Raw genomic sequence first — 26201 nt, 5'->3', positions numbered from 1 at the left:
ATGATTTACATGATTTATGTGATATTTTCTTATGTTATATGTTGGTATTTACTAGCATAATATAATTGTTATCTGGTGTAGAAATATATTTGTTATTTGTTATAGATATATTTGTTATTTGGTGTAGAAATATATTTGTTATTTGTTATAGATATATTTGTTATTTGGTGTAGAAATATATTTGTTATTTGTTAGAGATATATTTGTTATTGGTGTATTATTATTATTAAGTGGGGGAGAGATATATTTAATTTAGAAATAAATAAGATTATGAGGAATAGAGTAGTTTTGAGGTGTAAGAGAAATAAGAAGGGGGTTAGAATAGAAAGAAGAATAAGTTGTTGGGCCAAAATAGATTTACGAAGAGCGTTTAGTATTATAAATAGAGAAGCTTAGGTTAGAAAGAGTTTACGGAAACCGCTTTTTGGAAAAGAGGAGAACAAGAAAGAAGAGAAGAGGAGAGAAAAGTCAAGAGAAGAGGAGAAGACCTTAGGAAAGAAGAACGCTGCCGCTGATTCAGGAATTAATCTAAGGTGAGGGTGAGACTATCTTGCATTAATATTAAGTTGTTAAATCATTAGATTACATCTAACAAGTTGGGGAGAGTTTGTGAGGATTGAGGAATTAGGGTTTTAAGTGAAGAATTGAGGATTAACCGATGAAAAGTTGTTAGATTGATGTAGAAACTGTGTACAGACCTTAGATAATCCATATGATGATTATTGGATATAGTTTTGAGGTTAGAACCATGAAATTGGATGAGATGTCGGTGAGTTTAAGAATTAGGGTTTAAGAATTGTAATAGGTTGTTAATAGATTTGAGAACTCTTTGAATTTTCATACAGTAGGTTGATGAATAATTAGTGTTCTAATGATAGGGTAATCATAGGGTAATGATTAGGGTCAAGTTTGGAGAGTATTGGATCGAAAACGGAGTGGAAAAGATTTCCCCAAAGCGAAATCGCAGCTGAACTGCGATTTTGCTGTCAATGTGCAAAACGCGTTTTTATTGTCTCAGTTTGACAAGTTTAAGTTCCGAAATGGGTTTAGGTGTAAACACGAAAGTTGTAGGTATGAATGTTAGCTTTCTAATGCCGTTGGTCTCACGTCAATAGGATATATAGAACTTGAGTTATGGTCAAATTACTGCACATAGGTCACAGTGAATTTTTATGGACTTTCAGCACAACTTTTCCGAATTTAAAATGAAAACTGGTATTGATCGGTACAGAATTGGTCTTAGGCGTAAACATGAAAGTTTTAGATAATTTTGTTAGCTTTCCAGTGGCTTTGGTTTGACGTGAAAATGATGTTTGGTCTTTGAGTTATGATTAAAATACTACAGGGAGGTCTTAGCGAAATTGTTCGATGACAGCATTCTCTGTTTCATGTTTTTGCGTTTTGTTCATTTGTTTCTGTTTTGAATTGATCTTTGTTCTAAACATGAAAGTTGTTGATATTTGTGATATCTTTCCAGTAGCTTTGGTTTGACATGAAAATATGTTGTGGATAATTTATTATGTTTTTACAAAGATACATAGTGAATTATTGTCGATGTTTAAATACGATGTTATATGAAGTTGTTTATGATTGATGAATATGATGTTTTAAGATGTTGTTTATTATCATTTGATATTGTTATATTATGATATGACATGAATTATTTATGTGATCCATATGTTGTCAAGATGTTAAGATGTTAAGACGTTAAGATGATAAGAGTTGTTAAGTCGTCGAGTCGTTATGAAGTCATCAAGTTGTTAAGATGTTATGTTGTCAAGATATCAAGATGTTAGGATGTCATAGATGTTCATAAAGTTTCTAAGACGTAAGATGTTGAGTCCATGCATACTCATTTAAAGATGAGGGCTCATGCCCTGGAGCTTTTGCTCAACCACGACGATGGAGCTTTTGCTCAACCACGACGATGGAGCTTTTTGCTCAACCACGACGATGGAGCTTTTGCTCAACCACGACGATGAGGGCTTATGCCCTAGGAGTATATTTATGCTCAACCACGATGATGAGGGCTTATGCCCTAAAATGGTACCACATGCATTTGCATTTTCATGATGATCAAAGATGGTTTAAGACGTTAAGAGTTGCATAGTCGAGTCTAGATGCATTGTCAGGTCAAGTTGTTAAGATGTCAAGTTATCGAGATGTTAAGATGTTAAGATGTCAAGTTGATGAGCTATTAATGAAGTGTTTTATGAATGATTATGATGCTTAAGATGATGAATGATTATGATGTGTATGATGATTGATTACGAAGTTGCTTATGATGATTGATTATGAAGTTGTTTATGATAAGATGCTATGTGATTTATGATAAGATGCTATGTGATTTATGGTATGATGCTATGTGATTTATGATATGATGTTACATGTTTACTAATGATGATATGTGATGATGTATGTGATATTATTGATAATATAAGATGAAGTATATGACTAATATAGGAAGAATAGTGACACTAGTTAAGAAAGTTTAAGTTGTTAGATATGATTAATGAATTATAAGATGTTTAAGTTGTTGAATGTACTTTATATGATTTATATGCTTTATATTATTGTTTGAGAAATCTCACCCCTCTGCTTGGAAATGTTGCTCTTCGTATGGGTAACTTGCAGGTAACCAGGATTAGTTGCGGTCGTGAGTGGACTCCTCACAAGTGTGTCTTAGGTGCTCTGATACGTAACGGGATGGGATTATGTCTTTACTTTATGTTCCTTACGTATTACTTTATGAATCTTTCAAGAATTGATGTTGAACTAAGTTTTATGAAATTTTATATTGAGGCCCTTGTGCCAAAGATTATTTAAGTTGTCAAACTATTCCGCTGCGAAGTTTTAAAGATTATGTTGTTATATTTTTGAAGGATAAATTATTATTCCATTTACGGTTTTTTAAGAAATGTGACATTCCGTTTTATGATGAAAAACTCTGATTTTATTTAAGAAATTTTTACGTTGGGAAAACGGGGTGTTACAAAGATTGTGTCGTTGCATAGTCAGTGATGGGGGCTTAATGCCCGACAGGTTCTTTATGACCTTAGCGATGGGGGCTTAATGCCCGACAGGTCCAAATATGACCTTAGCGAAGGGGGCTTAATGCCCTGGTGGTACCACATGCATATTGAAGTTGTCTAAGTTGTTGTTGAAGATGTTGTTGCATTGTAGAGTCGTCATAACTTATATTTGATGATGATTTAATGATGATGTTTGTTTAAGAAGTTGATTACGAACTTAATTATGAAGTTGTTTTCGATAAATGATATGCTTGATAATGATACTTGTGTGAAATACATGATGATGCTTATGATTATATTTGGTGTTAGATGTTGATGGTTATGATCATTATATGTGTTGATGTTTGTGATTAATATATGTGTTGATGTTTGTAATTAATATTTGATGATGTATGCTGATGTTTATGAATTAGTAATTGATGTTATATGATGATGTTTACGTCTACAATTAAGATGATATAAGATGAAGTGTATAACTAATGTAGGAGATTAATGATGCTAGTTAATGGAGTATAAGATATGTTAATGATGTTAAGTTGTTGAATGTACTTTATATGATTTATATGTTTAATATTATTGTTTGAGAAATCTCACCCCTTCTGCTTGAAAATGTTGTCCTTCGTATGAGTAACTTGCAGGTAATAAAGACTAGAAGTGTTCGTGAGTGGACTCCTCACTTGTGTCTAGGTGCTTTGATACGTAACGGGATGGGACTTACTTTCATATATATTCCTTACGTGTCTTTTATGAACTTTTTATGAATAAGTATTGAACCAAATTATGAGATTTTCTGATAAGGCCTGCGTGCCAAGACTTTATTCATGTCGAACTATTTCCGCTGCGTATTTCCAGACTTTTATGATGTTGAACCTGGAAGGATATTTATTAATATCTATTTTATGACGTTAAAGTAGTATGTGACATTCCGTTTGTGATTTAAATACTCTGATTTAATATGAAATTTTTATGTTGGGAAAACGGGGTGTTACATAAGGGCCGTGGTTCGAACCCCGGACACCCCACTTCTCCACAATTAAATTGTGTGAGCTCTAGCCACTAGGCTATTTGACCAAAAAAAAAAAACAATTGTAGCTGTTGGTATAATATATGTAAGGTTCGGGGTTCGAACCCCGGCCACCACAAAAAAAGTAAAGATAAACAATTGCAAGAAAAAATTTCATAGAGGAAATTAGCTACTAAAATATCCTCATTTTCAAAATGAACAGAAGTTTAAGGTTTTTACTTGTTATCTTAAGGAATTTAAAGTTAGAAGTTTTTCATAAAAAATTGAATAAAAGTGAATTTTGAAGACATTTATTTCTATTTTAATTTCCTTAGCATGTGCATGTTAGCATTAGCCTTAAACATTTCCCTAAAGTAAAAGTAATATTTTGATAGTTACGTTTATAATACTAATTGGATGGTATAATTGAAAAGAAAAAATTATTATTGAAATGAAAACTGAAAATATTTATTTGAAAACGGTTTCTTTTTTAAAAGTGACATTCATTTTAAAGCGGGTGGAATAACAAAGTTTATTCTTTTTTCTCTGGTTGAATTTTATCATGATTTTAAGTATGAATCAAATCAAATTTGATTTAAATAATATTTAATTTTTCCATCAAAACATATTTAATAATTAAATAATTCTAACAAATCAAATTTGAGTTAGTGTGTGTTTGGTTCTTTTGTTCCACCTTCAAGTATGTCATACCATGTTCTTAGGTATTGTCGACTTTAGATCGTTGAGTGAATCTTCACGGTTTTGTCATTTATAAAAAAGACACATCTGAGTTAAGAAGTGTGGGTGTTGTATAATCCGAACTATTTAAAAAAAGAATTACACGATTAGAGTACTTTGTATGTTTTTTTTTTCAAGTTGTTCAAATTGTATAATCTCGAATATTGTGCAAATGGTTCAGAATAGAATATGGAGGGTGTGCGAGGATCGGAAAATAAATTCTCCCAGTAGAAAGTCAGATGCCTATTTTTTCAAATAGATCCCATTAATTTATGAATATCTCACATAAATTTGACAGAAACGTTTCTACACAACTTAGTAAATATTGATACCATTTCTCAACTATCTGATTGCATTCCATTAGGTGAAAGGCTCCTTGTCTTGGATGGTAAAGTTTCAATGTAAGATGGTGTAGTTGTAATGTACTCCCAACATGCAACTGCAGGCTTCAAAAAGATTTGTATAACAGTGTAGGGATATAGAAGTTGGAGTGAGAATCTGTTAGCAAAATAACAATCAACAGATATTAAAGAAAATCAAGAGTTAACTGAGTACAAAATGTGGTGATTTAATATCTTTAGCCTTTGCTGACTGTAGATTTGGTTGTATTCTGTTTTTCTTATCATAGCACCAAAAAACATATGCACAACTCAATCTTAAAATACTGATTCAAAAATCAAAACTGTTTTTGATTCACCCCCACATGAACAAAAGTTAAGAAAAGCCAAACTAATTGTAAAACTGGTGTCTAGAAATGTTGCTAAATAAAATGAAAAACATAGGCAATTCAGCTTAAATACTTGACAAAACAAAAGAAATATGTACAGTTTAAGAAGGGCACGGATATGAGTCGCCTACTTGATATTCCAACATGAGAACCCAGGGTGAAGAACAACATCAGCGACAAATGCAGTGTGCTATACAATACCGGAAGAAATAGAATTGTATAAATGACAATTTTACAACATAAATAATCATCAAACCCATCAAGCTGAATATTTTTATTGTGTTTGCAAACTGAACAAATACAATCACTCATTACCTTCAAACCAACAAATGGAATCATATACTGATTTTACAACAAAAACCATCAGAACATATACCCCCCTCTAATGGCAAATCAAATACTATAACCAATCTTTCTAATCCCAGTATCCCAATCTCTACAAAACTGATATCTGAAAAATAATTCAATCATAGCACCCATCACATAGTTGACATAATGAAGAACCAATCCCTGCAATCAAAAGGAACATAAATCCATTCAGTCTTTATGATTTCATCAAAGTCATCCTTGGTACAAATGTATAACTGAATTAACGAAAATAGAACAAGAAGATTAAGTAAAATAGACCGGTTAAAATTATATGGAAATATTGAATATATTAAAGGATGATTAAGTGGAAAGTTGTTCTCTAAAGCTACTGTTTAGTCAATCCATCCATCTTGTATAACCAGACAATGAACATGTAGGCGTAGCAGTCTATCAAATGATTTAAGTCGTCTTAAGCTAACTGGCTTCAATCATATCTTAAGCCCCTAATGCCAAAAACCAACAACAATTTGCAGGGGACACATCAAAAAAAGCCGGTGACCATTATGAAACAGCATATCAAAAAGAGTAACTAGAGTTCAAACCATCAGATTTCATAAATGTCAAAAAATCTGTAATTTAAAATTAATATACACATTCCTATTTAACGATGAGATTTGAACCTATGACCACATGCAAACTATCCAAACCCAGTCCTAGTGGCCAACACAATACCTCTGATAAATCAGCTGAATTAACTATAGTATGTTTTTAGAAGAGTTTATAATAACTTGCTAAATCGTCATTACCCAATTAAAAAGTAAAATCATATCTCCTAAACCTATATTGAAAAATAAATCACCGACAAAGCACCAAGCTTTGCGGTGCCATTTCAACATGTCAAGTGACTTTTTGCCCATTTTTCCTTGTTGGTCTCTGCTGTGCTCTGTGGTACGATTGATGTTCTCTTTCTTTTTTCATATGAGGACATAATTTAAAGGCCGTTGACAATGTCAATCATTCCCCAAAATGTTTTGGGCAGCAGGACTAATACCTTTTGGATTAGGTGAGAAGCATTTCAATTTAATACTTACCCTGACTCCTAAACAAAACCTATTTCTCACACAACCTATTTCCCTAGCTGAGAATACAGACAAAGCATCCAAACTAGTTTAAAACCTTAACAATAACTTGCTTCTACAAAACCACCTAACATCATATACTGTACTCAAGAGTTTTTCCATCAACATCAAATTGTGATTCCACTAAGCATGCTGATATCATTTATCAATTTGTTTATTAACCTAAACCGTAGATTCTAGAACATAGGCACACCAAGATAACTATATTTCTTTAAGTAAAAGTTACCAAAACTTTTACCATCTTCGCTAGTTGGTTACTACAACAAATAGAAGTTATTCTGAAATAGTCTCTCCATCAGTATCAGTATTATGAATACAGAAAGCAAAACCAAACAACAGAAAAGACAACACCAGTTGTGATTATGAGCAAGTCCAGAAATAAACACTTAATTGTTTAACCAACAGGAAACACTCGGTATATCATTCCATAAAACATAAAACCACAATTTTAATTAAATGTATAACCTTTTAAAACTTTTAGATGCTGACAAATCTCGCTAGATTTTTAAAAAAATTTAGAAGATCAACTGCCATAGGAACGTGCAGAAAGAACTGTAGTACAAGGATTGTATTCTTACTCACCTGCCTTTGAATGGAATGTAGAAGCCTTCAAAAATATTGAAGAATAAAATAGGAGTGCTCTTTTAGCCTCTAAAGAATGACAAGCCAAAAAACTTAAAATTGTTCCAGGATGTAATGGAGTCTTGGAACACGCCGACGAAACAATGGTTCGAGTCGGAAAGTTGGAACATCAAACTGCCACCCATCATACATCTCATTCCATGCTTGCACTATGTCATCGATTTTGAACCCTGTAATCATGAAAAGTGGTTTGTTAGTTCCCTAAAATATTTGAAACATAAAAGGTATCTGATAAATACACAACAGTCGATAATGTTTACGCAACCCGTACCTTGCATTGCTGTTTCATTAGAACAATGGTTCTTTATCATGACACCAATGTCAGTTGTAGAAGCTCCGGCTAGTTCAAACTTTTCAACGGCAACCTCCAAACATTCCTCCCATGTTGGTAGTCCTAGCTTAAATTCCACAACAGAACGCTCGTACAATAAGGTGCCCCATAAAAGGTATATCTGTATCCTCATCTTTGAAGCCTGCTCTTCAGCTTCTTCAGAAGAAACATCCCTGAAAAGACCGTGCAAGCCCATTTTCTCTAACTGTGCATTATATTTATCTAACTTAGAGAGTCCATTCAAACGCTGTTCCTCAATCTCCTCCCACATCAACATCCCTTTTTCCATGCTGTCCTCTGCCTTGTTATAGAGCTGCAGAACCTCCTCAAAAGGACCAACTTCGATATTCTTATTGTTTGCAATTAAATAACACCAGCATAGCTTTGCTTGCTCAAACTGCTGATACCCAAGAGCAAGGAGTCCCTCGTAGAAGTCCGGTTTGATTTTCACAGATTCTTCGTATCTCATTTCTGCTTCCTTGTACTCCTTCGTAGCCCATTCATATCCAGCTTTAACATGCTCGAGAGACGCTTCTCTCGACCCGTCTTCCTGAAAAGGCACTCGCCTCCTCGCCTTAGACAAGTGAACATTCCCCCAATTAAACAAAGCCAAAGCAGCCATCTCTTGAAACTTATCTGCAGCAATATCAAATAGCTCTTGAGCACCATCATTCGTCACTGAATCCTCCATTGCCTCCGAATATATCTTCATCCCAACCTCATGAATATCCAGATACGAATCAGAATCAAACCCAACATGGTTCTTAAACAGCCTCGCAAACTGAACAAGCCATTCCTCCACAGTAATCATCCTATTACCCCCAACACCCTTATCTCCTTCTCCAACCCCATTCTCCCCTCTCACCTCACCACTACTCGTCTTTTCATCATAGCACGGCTCCATATCCAAATCCACCTGAGTAATATACAGCCGAATCGAACCAAGCACATGACAACCCTCAGCTAACCTCAACTCAGAAGTAGTAGTAATAGTAACCAAATCACCTTCCCTATCCTTATACTTCACAAGAACGCCCTTTAACCCCGGATACCTATCCCTTATCACATCTCTCACCAACTTCATACTACAATTCACCGGCAACTGCGCCCATCTAATATCCTCTCCATATATCAACTTCACAGTCCTAGTAACCGCTTTATCTTCCTTAACAACTTCCTTACTATCATTATCCTTATCCTTCGAATCTTTACCCTTCACCTTAACATTAACATTAACATTTCCAACATTGGCGGCTTTCTTCTCAGCAACATTCTTACTTTTCCTCTCTTCCTCGCCTTCTCCTTTATGCCCTTTCTTTTTCTTATTAATCTTCTCCCTAACAACTTTCCTAAACCGCGCAGCAGGCGGCTCTACTTGCTGAATAGCAGCCAAAGCAATCTCAGTCTCATCAATAGTAATCCCTTTCTCCTCCATAGTAATCCTCAAACTATCAAGAATCTCCAACGCGGTTGAATTATTCGGCTCAGCATTCAAAACAACTCTAACATCTCTCATAGCCAAATCCAACCGATTCAACGCCTCGTAACACTTAGCTCTTCTAAGAAGAGCTTTACTATACCTCGGCGAAACTTGCAGAGCAAGATTGCACTCGTTAATCGCCCGAGGATATTCGCCGAGACCCAGTTGCATATAACACATGGCCATGTTGGTGTGAAGATGTGCAACATCTATGTGGTTTTTGGGTAAGAGTTTGAGGGCTTTTTCGTACTTTAACATAGCTCCTTCGTTGTCTTTTTTTTGGAAGAAAAGTTTGTTACCTTCTTCTCTTAATTCTTGTGACATGTTGATGAACATGGCTGTGTCATCATCGAATGATGTTGAACGTTCGTAACCTTTGTTCTTGTTGTTGTTTGATTTTGGTGATTCATGTTCCTTCTTTTTTCCAGCTGGTTTCCCCATCGATCTATGAATCAATACTCAATTTTTCAGCTGAATCAAATAATTTCAATAATAATAATAATAGTAATAATCAGAGAGATTTATTTGAAATTGAAGATTTTTTTTATGAAATGAAAAAAAAAATCAATTTTTAGGACCAAATGAATGAAGTTGTAATGATTCGTTGTGTGGCTGTTGTGTGTAGGTTAGGGTTTGTTTGTGTTCTTTCTTTTATGTGAAGTCAACGTGGATGGATTGGAGGGTGTAAAAGGAAGAATGGAGTGGCCTAAAATAAAAGGGTGGGTGTTTTTGTTCTTTAGGAAAATTGGGGGGAAAGGACTAAACGACACACGAAAATGGGAAAACGCTGTGATTGCGTCCCACTTTGGCTTTTGTAGGATAATATTCCTTCATGGTTGAATGTTAATGTAAAAAAAATAAAAAATAAATCCAAATCAAGGGTCGATTAATATGAGAACTAATTTCACCATCAAATAGCATATGGCTTCAATTAAAGTCAAATCAAAGTTCTATATAAACTAACACAAAAATTGATACTACCTCCGTCCCAATTTAATTTACACAATTTTGTTTTTCACACATATTAAGAAAAATGTATAAATAAAGGGGAAAGTGAAATATATTGTATTGGGAATGATAAAAGTAGTATTATTTAGTGTTATATTGTATTGGGAATGATGAAAATTGTATTGAAAATTGAAATAGGTCAGTTATTTTGGGACACTTTTTTTTAGAAAATGGGTCAGTTATTCCGGGACGGAGGGAGTATTATGTTAATTAGTAATTGTGTATCATGTTTTGTTTGATGTTTGAACACGTGGACTATTTCCTCTTTGATTGTTTTTTTACATTTTGACATTTTCATATTCGTATTCATTCATAGTGAGACAAACAAGAATTGGTCGTCTTTTCCATGGCGGCTGTACTGTTGGGTCTGGGAATATTCCTTAATTTTAGTCATTACAAAAAATTTGCATGATTGGTTACTGTAATACTTTTTCATTTTTGATCCTATGTAGCATACTATTCCTTTGTTTTACTATATGTTTGCGGGTAGCACTTTGGTGCCATTAATGGCACCGTGCCATTAAATCTTGGTCATTAATGGCACCAAGATAGATGTGTTGTGTGGCCCAGATGCAATGACAATGTGTTTGTGTGGCCCAGATGCAATGGCATGATGCCATTAATGGCACCAAAGTGCTACCCATATGTTTGCCCTCTACCCCTGCAACATGGAATTGGACTATTAAAATCTGAGTTGACTATCTGTTTGTTGCACACAAGGATCGCAAATTATGTATATCTACTCCTTTTACAGTTTTTTTTTTTTGTTTCCGCTAGAGTCTGTCCATGGGAGATAATCTAATTTGATGTGTCAAACATTAAATGAGTGTAGTTTTCCTTCAAACATTAGTTCGTCCACGTAGTGTAGCCATATCCATACCCATAGGTAATGAGTAAAACCATACATTGCAAATAAAATAAAAACGTGGGAATTCATGGATACAAAAATAGAGTATATATGCTACAGATAAAATATCTTGAAGAAAATAAATTCTAATATTTGGTTATAAAGCTGGAAAGTGTCCCTATTTACATGGCAAAGTAGTTACAACTGTCAAGACATGTCAACCCGCAAAGCCGACCACCTCAGTGGCAGAATTATTTTACAAGTTAGAACAACACATGTTTGCTATTTATAAGCTGTCAACAATGATTATTTTTGTGCCCACCTTTTCTTTTTCAACAGTAAAGTAGGTACAAACTAAGGTGTATTCCTCAAAAAACAGAAAAACTAAGGTGATATTAAGAAGTGATGTGTTAGCTTCATAGAAATAAGTTTTACTGAAACCTTCAGACAATTATCACCAGCCACCTTCTTCCTTTATCTTGTTCTTTTCTCCCTTCCAAACAAAAGCTCATATTCACTGTATCATTTCTGGTATATAATGGCTGTGAAAGTAAAATTTAATCATCAGGAAAAGAACCGTGAGATGTTTTCTCTACAGTTCCAGCAGCAAGACAGCAAACCAAACATTCCTGTCTCCACAGGATGTCCAATGTCCCTTTCTCGCTTGTGTAGCACTCTGACAAACTCATCAGTACTTAAGTTTCCGTCTCGATTTGTATCAAACAAATGAAAAACAATCTCAACCACATTGTCCGAGAGAGATATGCCGCAAACCTGAAATTGAAACGAATAAAGTATGAACTTACTATCTCGGCCATATAATCTAAATCAAATTCAAAAAAAAATGAACGATATATAATCAGGGGATAAAACAGTTAACCCCTAAACATCACTATTAAGTTAAGCATAAAAACAATGGTGAACTTCATACATGTGACGCTGCTCGCTGAAAATCATCTCTCGTCAACAGGCCATTTACTTTTCCAAAACTGAAAAGGGCTAATGATAATGGAAGTAACTTTTTCCGTAGCTCTGCAAAGTTTTTGAAATCCTCAAATGTGATGCGGACATCCTTAAAGCATGGCTCATTGTTCAGTTCATCAACCCGTTCCAGCAACTTGCCTAGATGACTCATGTCGGCGGAAGCAACCATGGAGAGTGCAAAGTCCTTGGCTGAAATTGTTTTTCGAGATTTGTAATCATAATGATCAAACTCCAGTCTCAGAATCTACATAAATATCGTAGATTGTCATGGAAAATCACTTCTGTGACCATTGTAAAAATTAATATTTATAGCAAATCAAAAGGAATCTTATATCCATATGAAGTTTATAGTATGAATTATAATTCACACGAGAGAAATACTAGCAAAATACACTTCGTCACACATTCTTTAAAAAATTATTCATTTTCTAAAAATACAATTTAATTTCCTCATTAATAGATCAACTTCTAATTAGTATGGTGACTTCTAAGTGCAATATTAAAATATAATAGGGAGTGTTGCTACACTAGTTTATGTAGAAACATATATACTTCAAGTATCTTGTTAAATTGAAACCATGTGTAACGGCATCAAGCAGACTTCTAAGCATTTTCACTTCCCTTCTAAGCATTTTCACTTCCCTTTTCCTTCTTTCCTATTCTAAAAGATCAAAGTAAATATAAAAGATATCATACCAAGCCTACACATGCAACTACCATAACTGACAAGCGTAGTTCCAGATAATTGCAAACAATAAGAGTTCTTATAACAATCACTGATTATATATAGAAGCATATACGAGTTTTCTCAGTTTTAATGCTTCTATCACAGGTAACAACTGCCACAACGTTAATAATAATATTATAAAACATAAAAGAATTCAAGGATTTTCAATGAACAAACATTAAAATTGTTGTCCCCTGCAGCGTGTGAAGCCCAATTTTAACAGAATTAACCCTTAAAATAGATATACATAGGAAGACTTCATTGCTTGATTTAAGTTTGGCACAGAAAATATACTTAGTAGATATGACTTCGTTATTTTTTTAACCCATAACACCAGAATAATTTGATTTTATCATACCCCATGTCTCTTTTTTATTCCTTCTTTGGATAAAAGAAAGAGAAGAGCTTACAGTGCATTTGGAAGATAAAGAATCCTCCCTAACATAAGAGCAAAACACCAGAGAGAGGGTAGAAGCTTGAGTAGAGCCAAAGCCTAGTCCCTCAACATATCCATTATCCATAAAATAAAATCAATCAAAACCATAATGACATATGGTGAGAATGAAATAGGGAAAACTTACTTCATCATGCAAGTCTTGCAAAAAAATTACGAATTTATCAAGTTGGAGGCAACCCTTTCCGTCTTTACCGAAAAAGTATTCCAACAGCCCTCCATTCTCCACGGAATCATTCACCTTTAGACCAGTTCGCAGTCCATCCCTGTGTTGAACACCTTGTCGATGATGAGATCGCATCAATGCCATCACTTTCTGGAATTCCTCCTTAGTTATCTCCCTGTAAATGTAAACTGGGATAATTAATTAATGTTATCAGATGAGGTGGAAAATAGGGAATGATCAAGCTCCCACTGGACTAAAAACTCAATTCTTTATATACCTAGAACTACAGAGCAATAATTTATGCAGTCTCTAAGTCGATGCCATTGACAACAAACAAATAGAAGGGCCTTGTTCGTTAAACATTATGAATTAATACTCTTAAAGGTCCTACATTGACTACTGATATGACTAAGATAGTGGCCATATGTGGGGGACAACCCTCACCCCATGAGATAGCTTTTGGGATTGAGCTGGATCCAAACTAAAGTTCTGAGAAATACCACGGTTAAAATAAAGTAAATAGCAGATGATTTATATCATAATGCGAGTTAAAGATCAGAAGCCTGGAAGCAAGGTGATATGAAGCAACAACCATAAGGATAATTGACCTGCAACTTTACCCAAAACCTCAATGATTAGGCATCTGTTGTGGATCTATTTTCATAACATTTTCATTTAGCTCATTCCAAGTAAAGTGAGACTTCATTGCTTAAACTTGAATTTCTAACAGAAGTGAAGTGAGACTGCATTGCTTAAACTTGAATTTCTAACAGAGAGTGGTACCAAAATTTCAAAGAAGTACCATGAGCACTCACCCATTATTGTCCACGTCGAACATTTTAAATGCCGCAGAAAAGCTTGATTCTGGGATGCTGAGTAGTGTTACAAAAAAGATATACCTGTTCCATAGAAAAATAAGGATATTATGAACACAGACAAAAATTATAAAGAAAAAAAGTGGAATGGAGAACAAAATTAGCCGAAGAGCCTTAGATAAAGTGCCACCAGGTCCATTTGTGGACTGCTTGGTCCTAAAACCAGATCCTACTTAGGTTGCCTTACCTCAACTCTATCCTAGTTCATTTCCCACAGCAGGACTAAGAAGTCTTTTGTAAACGGAAAAAAATATAAACAGAGAACACGATAATTAGAGAGAATATAGTATACTCACTCTTTAAAAGATATAAGCCCGTCATTGTTTACATCAAAAAGCATAAAGAATTCTGAAGGAGAACAGCGTAAATGGCCGGGGCTCCTTTCTCCTATCAAGTATCCGTCTCTAACAAGGCGAGATTCAGATGGAGGGAAAACAGGAACTACAGCTCGCATTAGGTCTGCTGGTATCATGAGTACTTCTCCTTCTGGCGATCGATGAGATGCAAAGTATTCAAAAACCTTAATGAAAAAGAGTAAAGATTGTCAGTGTGTAATTCAAACTTCAAAAAGGAACTGAGAGAAACCATTAGTTTCATTCAATGTAGTGGAAAGTTTAAGTTTGGTTTTTCTTGCTTACAAACAAGCCCGTGAAGTCATCAGATATCTTTTGGCATCGAAAATGGTGGAAGAATGACATAGTTCCCTACTAGGCCACAACTTTACCTTTCAGCTAAAAACATAAATAGAAAAGGGAGAATTGTTTTAGCTTTGGGGAAAATTGGTTACATCTTATGTCCCAGGCCTAACTAATCAACTATGGCAATAACTAGTTACTATTCCAAGAGTGTGGTTTGGAAATACATATTCGTATATTACGGATACATATACATATTTATTTATTTTAACTTGCCTTTCAGTAAAATGAAACACGACTTGCGATGAGAACATACCTAACTTTAAATCATTAGATATGATGAAACTAATAACTTAAATTGGAGGATATGTCAAAAGATGACAAAAGATATTTATTGAACGCTATTGAGGATAGGTTACAGATGATTGATTACATCAATTCAACTTCGAGTTAGTTCGTCTGTACTTCAGGATAAAGTGATTTAAAAGTTAAATAGAAAGGTAAATTTTATGATTATTCAGTCAAAAACTTTTAATTGCAAAAAGACATACTGTATTTCACAACTGCGGTATTTTTGGAATTAATTGGTATGCAGTGTCATGTAATGAGAACACCTATTTTTCATGTCTTACCCTTAATTTTAAAAAAGGGTTATAAAAGATGAATGGTGTGCCAAAATAATGATTTTTTATCAGAGGCCTGGTTTACAAATACACTTCATAAGTTTTAATCCATTTTCCATGTACCATCAATTGCAAAATGCACTTGCAAAAGTAGGATGATGTCCCTCAAAACAAAAAAAAAGAGTAGGGTGATGTGGAAAAAAATTCATTGGATGTCAGTATACAATAGATCGAGTTTGATGTTTAATACACTATTCGTAAAAACAAAAATTACATAGTAAACAAATCACATCAATCATGTGTTACTTTAACAAATAACAATAGCTATGATTAAAGTCAAATATATGTAATACACAGAGAATGTATACTCCATCCAAACTCAATCATAAGCAAATGTTAACTAATCCATCCACATTTAATGTTACAAATTCGTTAAATTTGGGTGGAGATAACCATTAATTAAAAAATTTATCTTCTACACAGTGGCGGAGCCAGAATTTTTATAAAGCCCGGGCGAAAAAAAATTTGCAATACATTTATAGGGGTTTACATAAGAAATTGCAAGCAAATAATAAAAAATTTAAAGAAATTGCCCAATTTATAGGGGTTTATATAAGAAATTCAAAGGTATTTACATAAGAAATTGCAAAAAATTTTGGCCGGAGCCCGGGCGAGTGCCCGGGCTCGCCGGGCCTTAGAACCGCCCCTGCTTCTACATGAAATCAAGAAAATTAAATGAATCGTACAATTCTTAATTAAGTAATTTTTGCTTGGGAAATGTTAACTTGTGCCCTTAAGGCACAAGTTTAGAAGCCTAATGTGGAAATAATGTATTGGAATGCGTGCATTAAATTGAATCTTTAATGTTTTAATGAATTGAATGCACAAAGTTTAAGAGAATATTTCTTTTTTTGGATATCTTAACATGTGCCCTAGGGGCACAAGTTAACACTACCCTTTTTGCTTATAATTGAGTTTAGAGCTAGTAGTGTGAATAAAATCCAAATTTAATTACAATGACAAGATAGATATCTATTGAAATTAAACACAATATTTCTAAAATCTAGTCATAATCTTACAACTATGCGATGATATTTCTATATTTATGCCATGAAAAAAATGAAAATATACCTTTTCGGGAGGACTTCGCAACCGAATACGCTTCTCATAATTGAAGAAAACCTTTCTCCTATAAGTTTCTGCAATTCACGAACCAAAAAAACAAATCGCAATTTAACACTTTCGTATAATCAAATAAAAAAAAATATTATATTACATTTTTCATCAAATTCGAATTAACATTTTAAAATTGAATTCAAGAAAAAGAAACTTGCCTCGAAAAAGGAAGGTTCCAGAAGTTTGAGGAAGGGAGAATTTGGTAAGAAATGAAGGTGAATTCGGTGTTGACTCGTCAACGAAGGAAGAGATTGAAGATTGAAAGTGAGTTGAGTCAAAGTCGGTGGTGTAGAGAACAAACCCTAGACTGGTGCCGGCGATAATGGCGGCGAAAACCCCGTTGCGAGTGTTGAGTAGCGACGGCGAAGAAGATGAAGTGTGAAGGATTTGGAGGCGTTGGATTGAGAAATGGAAATGGTGGGTGAAGAAGTGTGAGGTGGAATTTCTGAGAGTGGAAAGGAAAGACATGATCAAAGTGGTGCTTGTTTCGGTGGGCGTAGACTCAAACAGGAAAAAAAAAATGTTGCTACTCTTATAGGAAATTGATAAACTCCACCAAAAACGTTATACTAGTAAAAATTGTTAATTTTAGGCAAATGTTAACTTGTGCCCTCAAGGGCACATGTTAAGGAACTTATTATAGAATTATACGTATCAAAAGTCGTGCATTCAATTTTTTAAAAGTCAAAATATTATGATTTTTAATGCAAAGTTGCTCTTTTTAGGTTCTTTAACATGTGCCCTTAGGGCACAAGTTAACATGACCCTTAATTTTATTAATTTCATCTATTGAGATTACTTATTAAAACTTGGTAAATAGATTAGAGGCCCTTTGTTTCAGATTTTTTCCAAAAAAATCTATTTTTTTCATTAAAAAATCACTTTTTTCATTTTTACGTATTTGTTTAGGATTTTTAGAAAAATCATTTTATCAAAAAAATCTATTTTGACCCTAAAATGAAAAGCTATTAGGAGTAAGTAGCTTTTCTCAAAATCTATTTTTTTCAACAACAAGGAGATAACACATGTACATGTCAGAACTCATTTTTTTATAAAAATGGATTTTTTTGAATAGTAGGCAAACACAAATAACTTCAGATTTTTTTAAAAATCTCTAAAAAAAATCTCTAGATTGTTTTGCACAAAATCTATTTTTTTAAAAACTGAAACAAACGCACCCAAGATTAGATGTATGTGAATAAATAATTAACATAGTAAAAATTTAAAAACTGTCTTATAAAACATGACGAACAAAATGTTATAGAATTTCTTAAACTAGTATCTTTCCTTAAAAAAAAGTAAACTATATATCTTTCCTTAAACAAGCCACCCTTTGGTGGTGTCTTTTAACAAGTCACACCTTAAGGTGTGATTTTCACTTTTTAGTTATAACTTTGCTAAAAGACACCTTCATAAAAGGTGTCTTCTATCATAACCCTATATATATATATATATATATATATATATATATATATATATATATATATATATATATATATATATATGCTGCTAACTTACACCCACCTAAAAACAATAAGGTGCAAATTAGCAAGCTACACCCACCTGGTTTTGACATAAATATCATCTATCTCTTAACTTACAATGTTGTCCTGATTCACGTGACCGTGTTGCTCGCTTAACATTCATTTATGTTTGCTAATAGTAAGATGATCTTCAACGTCAATTAAAAACTTACTCATAGATTAAAAGCATATTTAAGTGCTACTGAACATGTCAATCACTGGTCACGAATAACTCTACACTTTCTAGAGTTCTATTTTCTTTTTTGTGATGCAAAGCATATTATTTATTTTTTTTGTTACAAAAGCATATTGTTATTGTTGAACTTAATAATTCACGACAAACAAACGTATATGACTTCCATAGGAAACGGTTTCACAAGTGACGTGGAAAAATTTACGACAAACACGCTAACCATTTCTAAGATTTATTATTATTTTAATATTTAATTAAATGTAAATTACAAAATTATCCTTTAGCTAAAACTTATTTAGAATAGGGGTAAAGGTTTTTATTGTAATAAACAAGTGGGTGTAGTGAATTCAAAATTATCCTTTATCCACAACTAGTAAAATACCCGTGCATCCGCACGGGTACCGGTTGATCGGGGATGATTTTTAATAGTTTGAACTCGTCATTAAATATTTGTAAATAGTTTAAATTTATACCATTTAAAAGTTAATTATTACTAATTTTATAATATATATATATATATATTTATACCATTTAAATGTCGATATTATTATTATTATTATTAATTTTTACCGTTTATTATTTATTTCTTAACTTGTCGGTATTATTCACGGTGCGAACGATTTATATAATTTCAAAAAAAAAATTATTTGCAGGTTTAAACAATAATAATATCAATTTATCTAATTTTCCTTCTGAAAAATACATCGACTTATAAAAATTTAAAATATGTTTGTCAACTTGTCATGTGTACAATAATCATTTTTTTCAAGGATGTGTACAATAATCATTTTAAAAGTTTATCAATGACAACATTTTCCGGTTATAATTATTATTTTTAACTTTCAAGAAGTGATAATTTGTCCCGTGTATAATAAATTTTATCATATGTATTAGCGATGACTTGTCACATGTTGTATAATAATTATATACAGTAGAAACTCTTTAAATTAATACTCGGTAAATTAATAAACTCTCTAAAATAATAAATTTGTCCGGTCCCGACTTGGGCCAGTGTAAAAAATTGAAAAACTTGATAAAATAATAAGATACTAATATTTCGGGAGATCCCTTTATAATTTTCGGTCTCAAGAAAATCATAAATTAATAATTCAAAGAAACTGAAAAAAAAAATATATCAAGAATACATTGAACACATTTGTTCCTCTTGTTTACATTTACTGTACTTCAAAAGTCATTATTGATTTCTAATGCATATGAACACAGTAGTTACTAATTTACGTTGAGTCCCAAGGTTCGCTGCAACGTAATTCTAAGAGGCATAGACTAATTTGCCCTTTTGTTTGGTATGTACAATATAATTACTTAAAAACTCTTTAAATTAATAATTATTAATTTATCGATAAATTAATAACTCTCTAAATTAATAAATTTCTCCGGTCCTCACATTATTAATTTATAGAGTTTTAACTGTATATAACAATAATTTTATAATATGTATCAGCGATGAATTATCCCGTGAATCATAATTATTTTAAAATTTATATTAGTAACATGACCCGTGTATTTTTGTTTTTTTTAGTTTTTTCCTTCAAAAAACATGTCCTGTGTATAGCAATTACTTTTAACTTTTTAGCAGTGACTACTTGTCATGTGCATAATAATTATTTAAAGAGGTGATATTATAAATAGCATGACGGTTTAAAAGGAACAATTTTTTTATAAATAACAATTTGTTATGTGTATCGAAGTTTGTTTAGTCAATGACAACTTCTCCCGTGTATTTATGTTACTTCTGAAATTTTTGTCGATGCTCACTTCTCCCACACATTTTTAATCAATGTCGACTTATCTTGTGTACTTTAATTGATAAGTGTGTAGTATCATTGTAGAATTGATTTGAAGTGATGATATTCTAAATAGTTTAAACATTTTAGCAAGAAAAACTTACCCCGTGAATTTGATTTATTTTTGAAATGTTAATCAATGCTCGTTTATCACGTGCATTTTAGTTTATGAGAGTTCAATATCATTAGTTGATAAGTGTTCAATATCATTCTAGAATTAAAGTGAGGCGATGCTATTGTAAATAGTTTAAACGTTTTAGCTAGAACAATTTTTTAGAAATGACAACTTGTCCTGTAAATCAAGGTTAGTTTAGTCAATGAAAATTTATCCCCGTGCATTTTAGTCTATGAAGGTTCGATATAATTGTAGAATTAAAGCCACGTGATATTCTAAATAGTATAAACGTTTTAGCAAGAACAATTTTTTTCGTAAATATCAACTTGTCTCGTGTATCAAAATTAGTTTGACTTGACATTAACATGCATTTTTAATCAATGTCGACAAGTCTCATGCATTTTTGTTTATAAGTGTGTAATATCATTGTAGAATTGAATTGAAGTGATGATATTCTAAATAATTTAAACGATTTAGCATGAAAAACTTATCCCGTGAATTTGATTTATTTTTGAAATTTTAGTCAATGCCCATTTATCCCGTTCATTTTAGTTTATGAGGGTTCATTATCATTATAGAATTGAAGTGGGGTGATATTAAAAATAGCCGGAATGTTTTCACATGAACAAAGTTTTATAAATAACAATTTATTCCGTGTATCAAAGTTAGTTTAGTCAGTGACAACTTATCCCATACATTTACGTTCCTTTAAAAATGTCAGTCAATGCCCACTTCTTTCATGCATTTCGGTTATCTACGAAATTTTAGTCAATGTCCATCGATCCCGTGCATTTTAGTTGATAAGTGTTGTATATCATTATAGAATTAAAGTGAGGCGATGATATTCTAAATGGTTTAAATGTGTTAGCAATAACAATAGTTTATAAATGACAACTTGTCATGTAAATCAAGGTTAGTTTAGTCAATGAAAACTTATCCCGCACATTTTAGTTGATGAAGGTTCGATATAATTGTAAAATTAAAGCCAGTGATATTCTAAATAATATAAACGTTTTTGCAAGAACAATTTTTTCGTAAATATCAACTTGTCCTGTGTTACAAAGTTAGTTTAGTCAGTGACAACGTATCCCGTGTATTTGAGTTACGTTTGAAAATTTTGTCAATGCACAATTCTGACATGCATTTAAGTTATTTAGAAAACTTCAGACAAACCCCATGTATCCCGTACATTTTAGTTGTCGAAGATTCAATATCTTTACAAAATTGAAGTGAGCTGATATTTTAAAGGGTTAATTAAGTTTTTAGTCCCTATAAATATTCACAATTTTGTTTTTAGTCCCTATAAAATAAAATCACACTTTTTAGTCCCTGTGACATTTTTTAAGCATTTTAGGGAAGTTCCTTTGACGGAATTCCTTTATAATCTCACCAAGATAAGATCTAATCTCCTTTTTCTCATTTTAGATCATCAGAGTAACTCTTTCGTTGTCTCCCTCGCAGATGACTTTCCTGAATCCACAGTCTAAAGCTAACGTTAGCGAAGCCAACATAGCAAAAGCTTCAGCGACGATGACTTCATCATTTCCTTGTCGTTTCCAAGCTGCTGCAATGCAACCATCACCAGCCCTTCCTCATTACGGCAAATCGCCCCTAAACCCCACCAGCCTTTGATCTGAAGATTGGAGTCGCAATTAACCTTAATCACTCCATATATGTGTTCCTTAAAAAAAAAGTTAGACATATGTGTAAAATATCATTAATTAAACTATTTTTTTAGGTAAATTGAATTATTATTATTATTATTATTATTATTATTATTATTATTATTATTATTATTATTATGTTACACTAATTTCTCAAATTTTCAAACAAAAAAGCATATACTCCTCTCTATCTCGGTTCAAAGAGTCTTTTTTTTATAATTTTCTTTTTATTATTATTATTATTTTTCATTTAACTTTATCCAACACACACAATATTCATTTCAATGTTATTTTTCTCTCTCTTCATCAAAGAAGTTCTGGAAAACTCTCCCAACCCTCTATCAAACCCTAGCCGCTGCAACAAATTTTACGGCCTCCCTCAATGTGTTTTCCGGCCTCGTTTTGTTGTTCTACCATCTTCATCCTCTCCTTTTCATCTATAGTTTTATTCTATCAAATTTATTTTCAGGTCAAAGATGTTTTTAAATATCCCTACAACCATCTTTTTGGCTAGATCTCGACAACCACATACAAGATTTTGAAAAATCATCATCATAAAAAGAGTCCCCTCCATCTCCTCTACAAAACCCATTAAGAAAAATCAAGATCGGACTACCTTCGTCGTTGACCACCGCGCCGGAGCTTGCAACCACCATGCCGGAAAAGAGCTTTTCTCCCATCTTGTATGTTTTGGTCCAAATCTAGGTCAGAATTTGGTACTGTTTTTTTTTCCTTCTCTATTTTTAAAATATGCATTTTTTTTTTGGTAAATATGCATTTTTTTAGATCCTTCATTTATTTGGTTAAACTATTAACTTTGTCTGAAACAGACAAATCTTATATTCCTTCTTTTTGTTTATTTTGTTTGGAACATGCATGTTTTCTATTTTCTTCTTCTGGGTGTGCACAATTTTTTAAAGGCATTGTATCTATTGTTGATTTATTACCCTTCATTGCAGTTATTATATTTTTAGAGGCATTGCAGCTATTATAATTATGGCATAAATTTAAATTTAAATCTGAAACTTTTAAATTTTTTATTCTCCCTCTGTTAGACATCACAAGGCAGTAGTGGCATTGATTTATCTCCCACTTCATCTTTCATTGCAACAATTTTTTCGACCACTCCTTATACACAAAAAAATTACATTCTATTGCTTAATTTAATTTTTTTTTATCATCACATTTATCAACTGTTCACACGTGATATACTGATATTCTTTACCAAACATCAACTTTTTCTTAAAAAATACACAAACTTTTTATCTAATGTTATTATTTAATAATAATTAATAGTAATTTTTTTAACCAAACAAAGTCATTATCATTTTCAATCTCTCTGAACCCAAAACAACTTAACCTCTCTAGTTTTCTTTTTCTTCTTCATCTCCACCATGTACTACCAACACCGACCACCTTTCACCCACAACCAGTCTCCTTCATGTGACTTAAAAAAAAAAATTGCACATTACTCATCATCTCATTCTCCTCTATTTGTATTTCAAATCAAATTTTCAAAAGGAGTTACCTTTAAAATTTATCATTTTTAAAAATTAGTTTTCCATCCATTGTGGATTACCTTTGGAAGTGGCACAACTATAACTGAACTATTTTCTTCCTTTTGCATATATATTTATTTTCTTATTAACAACCGTTGTTACAAACTGATAGAAGTTAAAAACACATATATAACTACATAGAAAACTTCATAATCAAACTCTTCTAGTTATTTTTTCATCATTTATTTATCCATATATTTCTTTGATGTTTGTTGGTGAGATAAAAACATCGTTCAACTTTCCTGGAAAAAACAACATTTCCATGATCACAAAAATGAAGTTGAAGATGAAAATGACAAATAATGAGATTAACAAAAAAGAAAAAGTGCAGTAAGGAATTTGTGTGTTTGTGTACTATTGATTTGGTTTTTTAACACAAGAAAGTATGTATATGAAAGAAAGTAGAAATATGTCAAAACATGTATTTTGTGTAGATTTTCTTTCAATTTTTTTTTGACAAATTACTTGTTACATAGATTTTTGAAAACAACATTGCTTAAATCCAATAGAAATGAAAACAAATAAAATAAAAGGATCATTCACTTACCCGTGTTTTTTTCATCAATTACTTACTCGTTTTTCATCATTTACTTACCCTGTTTTACTTTTTGTAGAGGTATTGAAGACAAGAAAAGATATTGAAGACAAGAAGTTGAAAAGAGACAAAAGTTAAATAATGAAAAGTGGGAGAGAAGATAGCTTCCCACATATTTTATGTGAGAAGAGAGTATCTTATAGGAATAGAAAATTTGAAATAAGTGAAGGGAGGGAAACAAAAATTTGAATTTGAAGTGACATTGGGAAATGTAATAAGAGTAAGGTATTTGATTGATGTAGATCTGACTTTTAGTCCTTTGTTACAAAAGAATTTTTTTTTTCATTTTGTTTAGTTGGCATGTAATGGAAACATTAGTCTCATGAGCAAATAAGCTAGACTATTAGTTGTTTTCGGTTACATGACATCACATTAGTTAAGTGAGGTCATTTAGTTACATAAAGTAATTTTTAGACATGTTTTACCCCTAATTGTGGGATGTGGCAGCCAATGAGGTTAGGGTAATAATAAGTTTTCCACAACATATTCCTTTCTTATATTAAGAGGGATATTAGCAAGAAATTTACAATGACCACACAATATTGGAATGTTAGTTTAACTTACATGAATTAATCATTAATGATGATGCTACAACATCAATTGTTTGGATTATTATTTTTTCTATGTTGTATTTTTAATAATCTAATATATTGTTTGTCGTTTAACTGAATTAGATGTTTTTAGAAAAAGATGTTTAAATCAATGTTCTTCAACATGTATAGAAAAAACTATTCTTATTAAATCGTGTTACTTTTTTCGTTGTCTTGTTGTTGTTGTTACTCACTTGTCCATTCACAACCTCAAACTTACAAAATGATTTTTATGAAAATTTATCAACTTTGATTATGGATGATGCATGTTCAACTATGAAAATTTGTGTGAGATTTAATCATAACCAAAAGTACAATGTTTATAAACATTCTTATCATGAAGAAGAGAAAAATGATTTTAGTTATAAAAACAATGTTTAGAAAACTTGGAATGTATGTATTGTAATCATAATCATAATCAAAGCCCAACACATCTACTATATTTCCTCGGTATGTGATTTGTTATTTTGTTGACACATCTACGATATTCGGTTTTAATCACTTTTAGATTGTTTCTCTCATTTTAATAATATGATTTGATCAATAATTTATAATTTATTTTGACAACTAAAGTGTCAATATATCTATCATTATATTTTGTCTTTTTTCGATTGAGAGTGTTTTGTTGCTTTGTAGCTACATGTCATAAATCTTGCACATTTTGTTTTCTTGCTGATATTCATATTAATTGTTTCATAATTCAAAGTATAATAAATTTGTACATTGGCATGCTTATCATTGAATGAGAACAAAAGATAACATCCTTCTGCTTCTCTCTGTTTCATATTGTTTTGTTTTATATCATACAGATTCAATAAACATTATTGTAAACTATTTTAAGTATGAATTTTGTTGTGTAATTATTTAAAGTTTATTAGAATTTTGATAAACGTTATTTTACAGATATGCACTTTAACTTCCTGCCCCTTATAATTATGGGGTGGTCATTGTACCCGAAAGAAGGGAATTCATCATCGAAAGGGCTGATAAGTACAATTGTACCCTTCCATGCGGAATTCACTATATTAATTCATTCAATGAGAAAATTGCATTTGTTCAAAGTATGGAAGAGCAAAGCATTGAAATTAAATCGGAAACTGCAAAAAATAAGGAGGAGCACGTACTTGTATTGGATGTTTCTATGACTATAAAGGTAAGTTTAATTGCATAAATCTTATATTAATATTATTGTAATATCCCTTATACAATTAAAACAAAACATATAGCTCAACAAATAGATCTTTAGGGTTCTCTTCACAAG

The 26201-nt window shown here is 32.2% G+C and overlaps 2 protein-coding genes and 1 long non-coding RNA gene across 4 annotated transcripts; 1 reads left to right on the top strand and 2 right to left on the bottom strand.

The window, feature by feature from the left end:
• Positions 1-5744: 5744 nt before the first annotated feature.
• Positions 5745-10104, bottom strand: LOC146952524 (protein PHOX1-like). 2 transcript variants are annotated; one of them, XM_085702837.1, is made up of 3 exons: positions 7862-10104; positions 7531-7760; positions 5745-6010 (listed from the first exon to the last, which is right to left on the bottom strand). In XM_085702837.1, the coding sequence occupies exons 1-2, from the start codon at positions 9840-9842 to the stop codon at positions 7624-7626; spliced, it is 2118 nt and encodes a 705-aa protein (XP_085558963.1). In that variant the 5' UTR covers positions 9843-10104; the 3' UTR covers positions 5745-6010; positions 7531-7623. The 2 variants fall into 2 exon arrangements, with proteins under 2 accessions (XP_085558963.1, XP_085558971.1); XM_085702845.1 differs by having other exon boundaries at positions 7535-7760.
• Positions 10105-11386: 1282 nt separating this feature from the next.
• LOC146952523 (calcium-binding EF hand family protein) lies at positions 11387-17400 on the bottom strand. Its single transcript, XM_085702570.1, has 7 exons — positions 17055-17400; positions 16852-16919; positions 14759-14982; positions 14403-14486; positions 13549-13762; positions 12188-12484; positions 11387-12030 (listed from the first exon to the last, which is right to left on the bottom strand). Exons 1-7 carry the CDS (start codon positions 17362-17364, stop codon positions 11821-11823), a joined length of 1407 nt encoding a protein of 468 aa, XP_085558696.1. The 5' UTR covers positions 17365-17400; the 3' UTR covers positions 11387-11820.
• A 3945-nt stretch (positions 17401-21345) lies between these two features.
• LOC146952522 (uncharacterized) lies at positions 21346-24767 on the top strand. Its single transcript, XR_015006669.1, has 2 exons — positions 21346-22901; positions 24370-24767. It is a non-coding gene; the product is annotated as an uncharacterized LOC146952522 (long non-coding RNA).
• Positions 24768-26201: the final 1434 nt, after the last annotated feature.

Source organism: Medicago sativa, chromosome 1 (assembly GCF_051527215.1).
Source record: "Medicago sativa cultivar Bolivia chromosome 1, Bolivia_mono, whole genome shotgun sequence".
NCBI classification, from domain to species: domain Eukaryota; kingdom Viridiplantae; phylum Streptophyta; class Magnoliopsida; order Fabales; family Fabaceae; genus Medicago; species Medicago sativa.
Note: the sequence above shows the minus strand (reverse complement) of the source record. Positions and strands in the feature narration are given on the sequence as shown.

What these genes read in the sequence shown, in the direction of transcription:
- LOC146952523 (XM_085702570.1), bottom strand. Translation starts at nt 17,364, where the DNA reads ATGTCTTTCCTTTCCACTCTCAGAAATTCCACCTCACACTTCTTCACC. An exon ending in TGCAAGACTTGCATGATGAA is followed by an intron (nt 12,485 to 13,548) that starts GTAAGTTTTCCC and finishes ATATTTATGTAG; the next exon opens with ATTCTGAGACTGGAGTTTGA. An exon ending in TTCAGCGAGCAGCGTCACAT is followed by an intron (nt 12,031 to 12,187) that starts GTATGAAGTTCA and finishes TTTCAATTTCAG; the next exon opens with GTTTGCGGCATATCTCTCTC.
- LOC146952524 (XM_085702837.1), bottom strand. Translation starts at nt 9,842, where the DNA reads ATGGGGAAACCAGCTGGAAAAAAGAAGGAACATGAATCACCAAAATCA. An exon ending in TAATGAAACAGCAATGCAAG is followed by an intron (nt 7,761 to 7,861) that starts GTACGGGTTGCG and finishes TCATGATTACAG; the next exon opens with GGTTCAAAATCGATGACATA.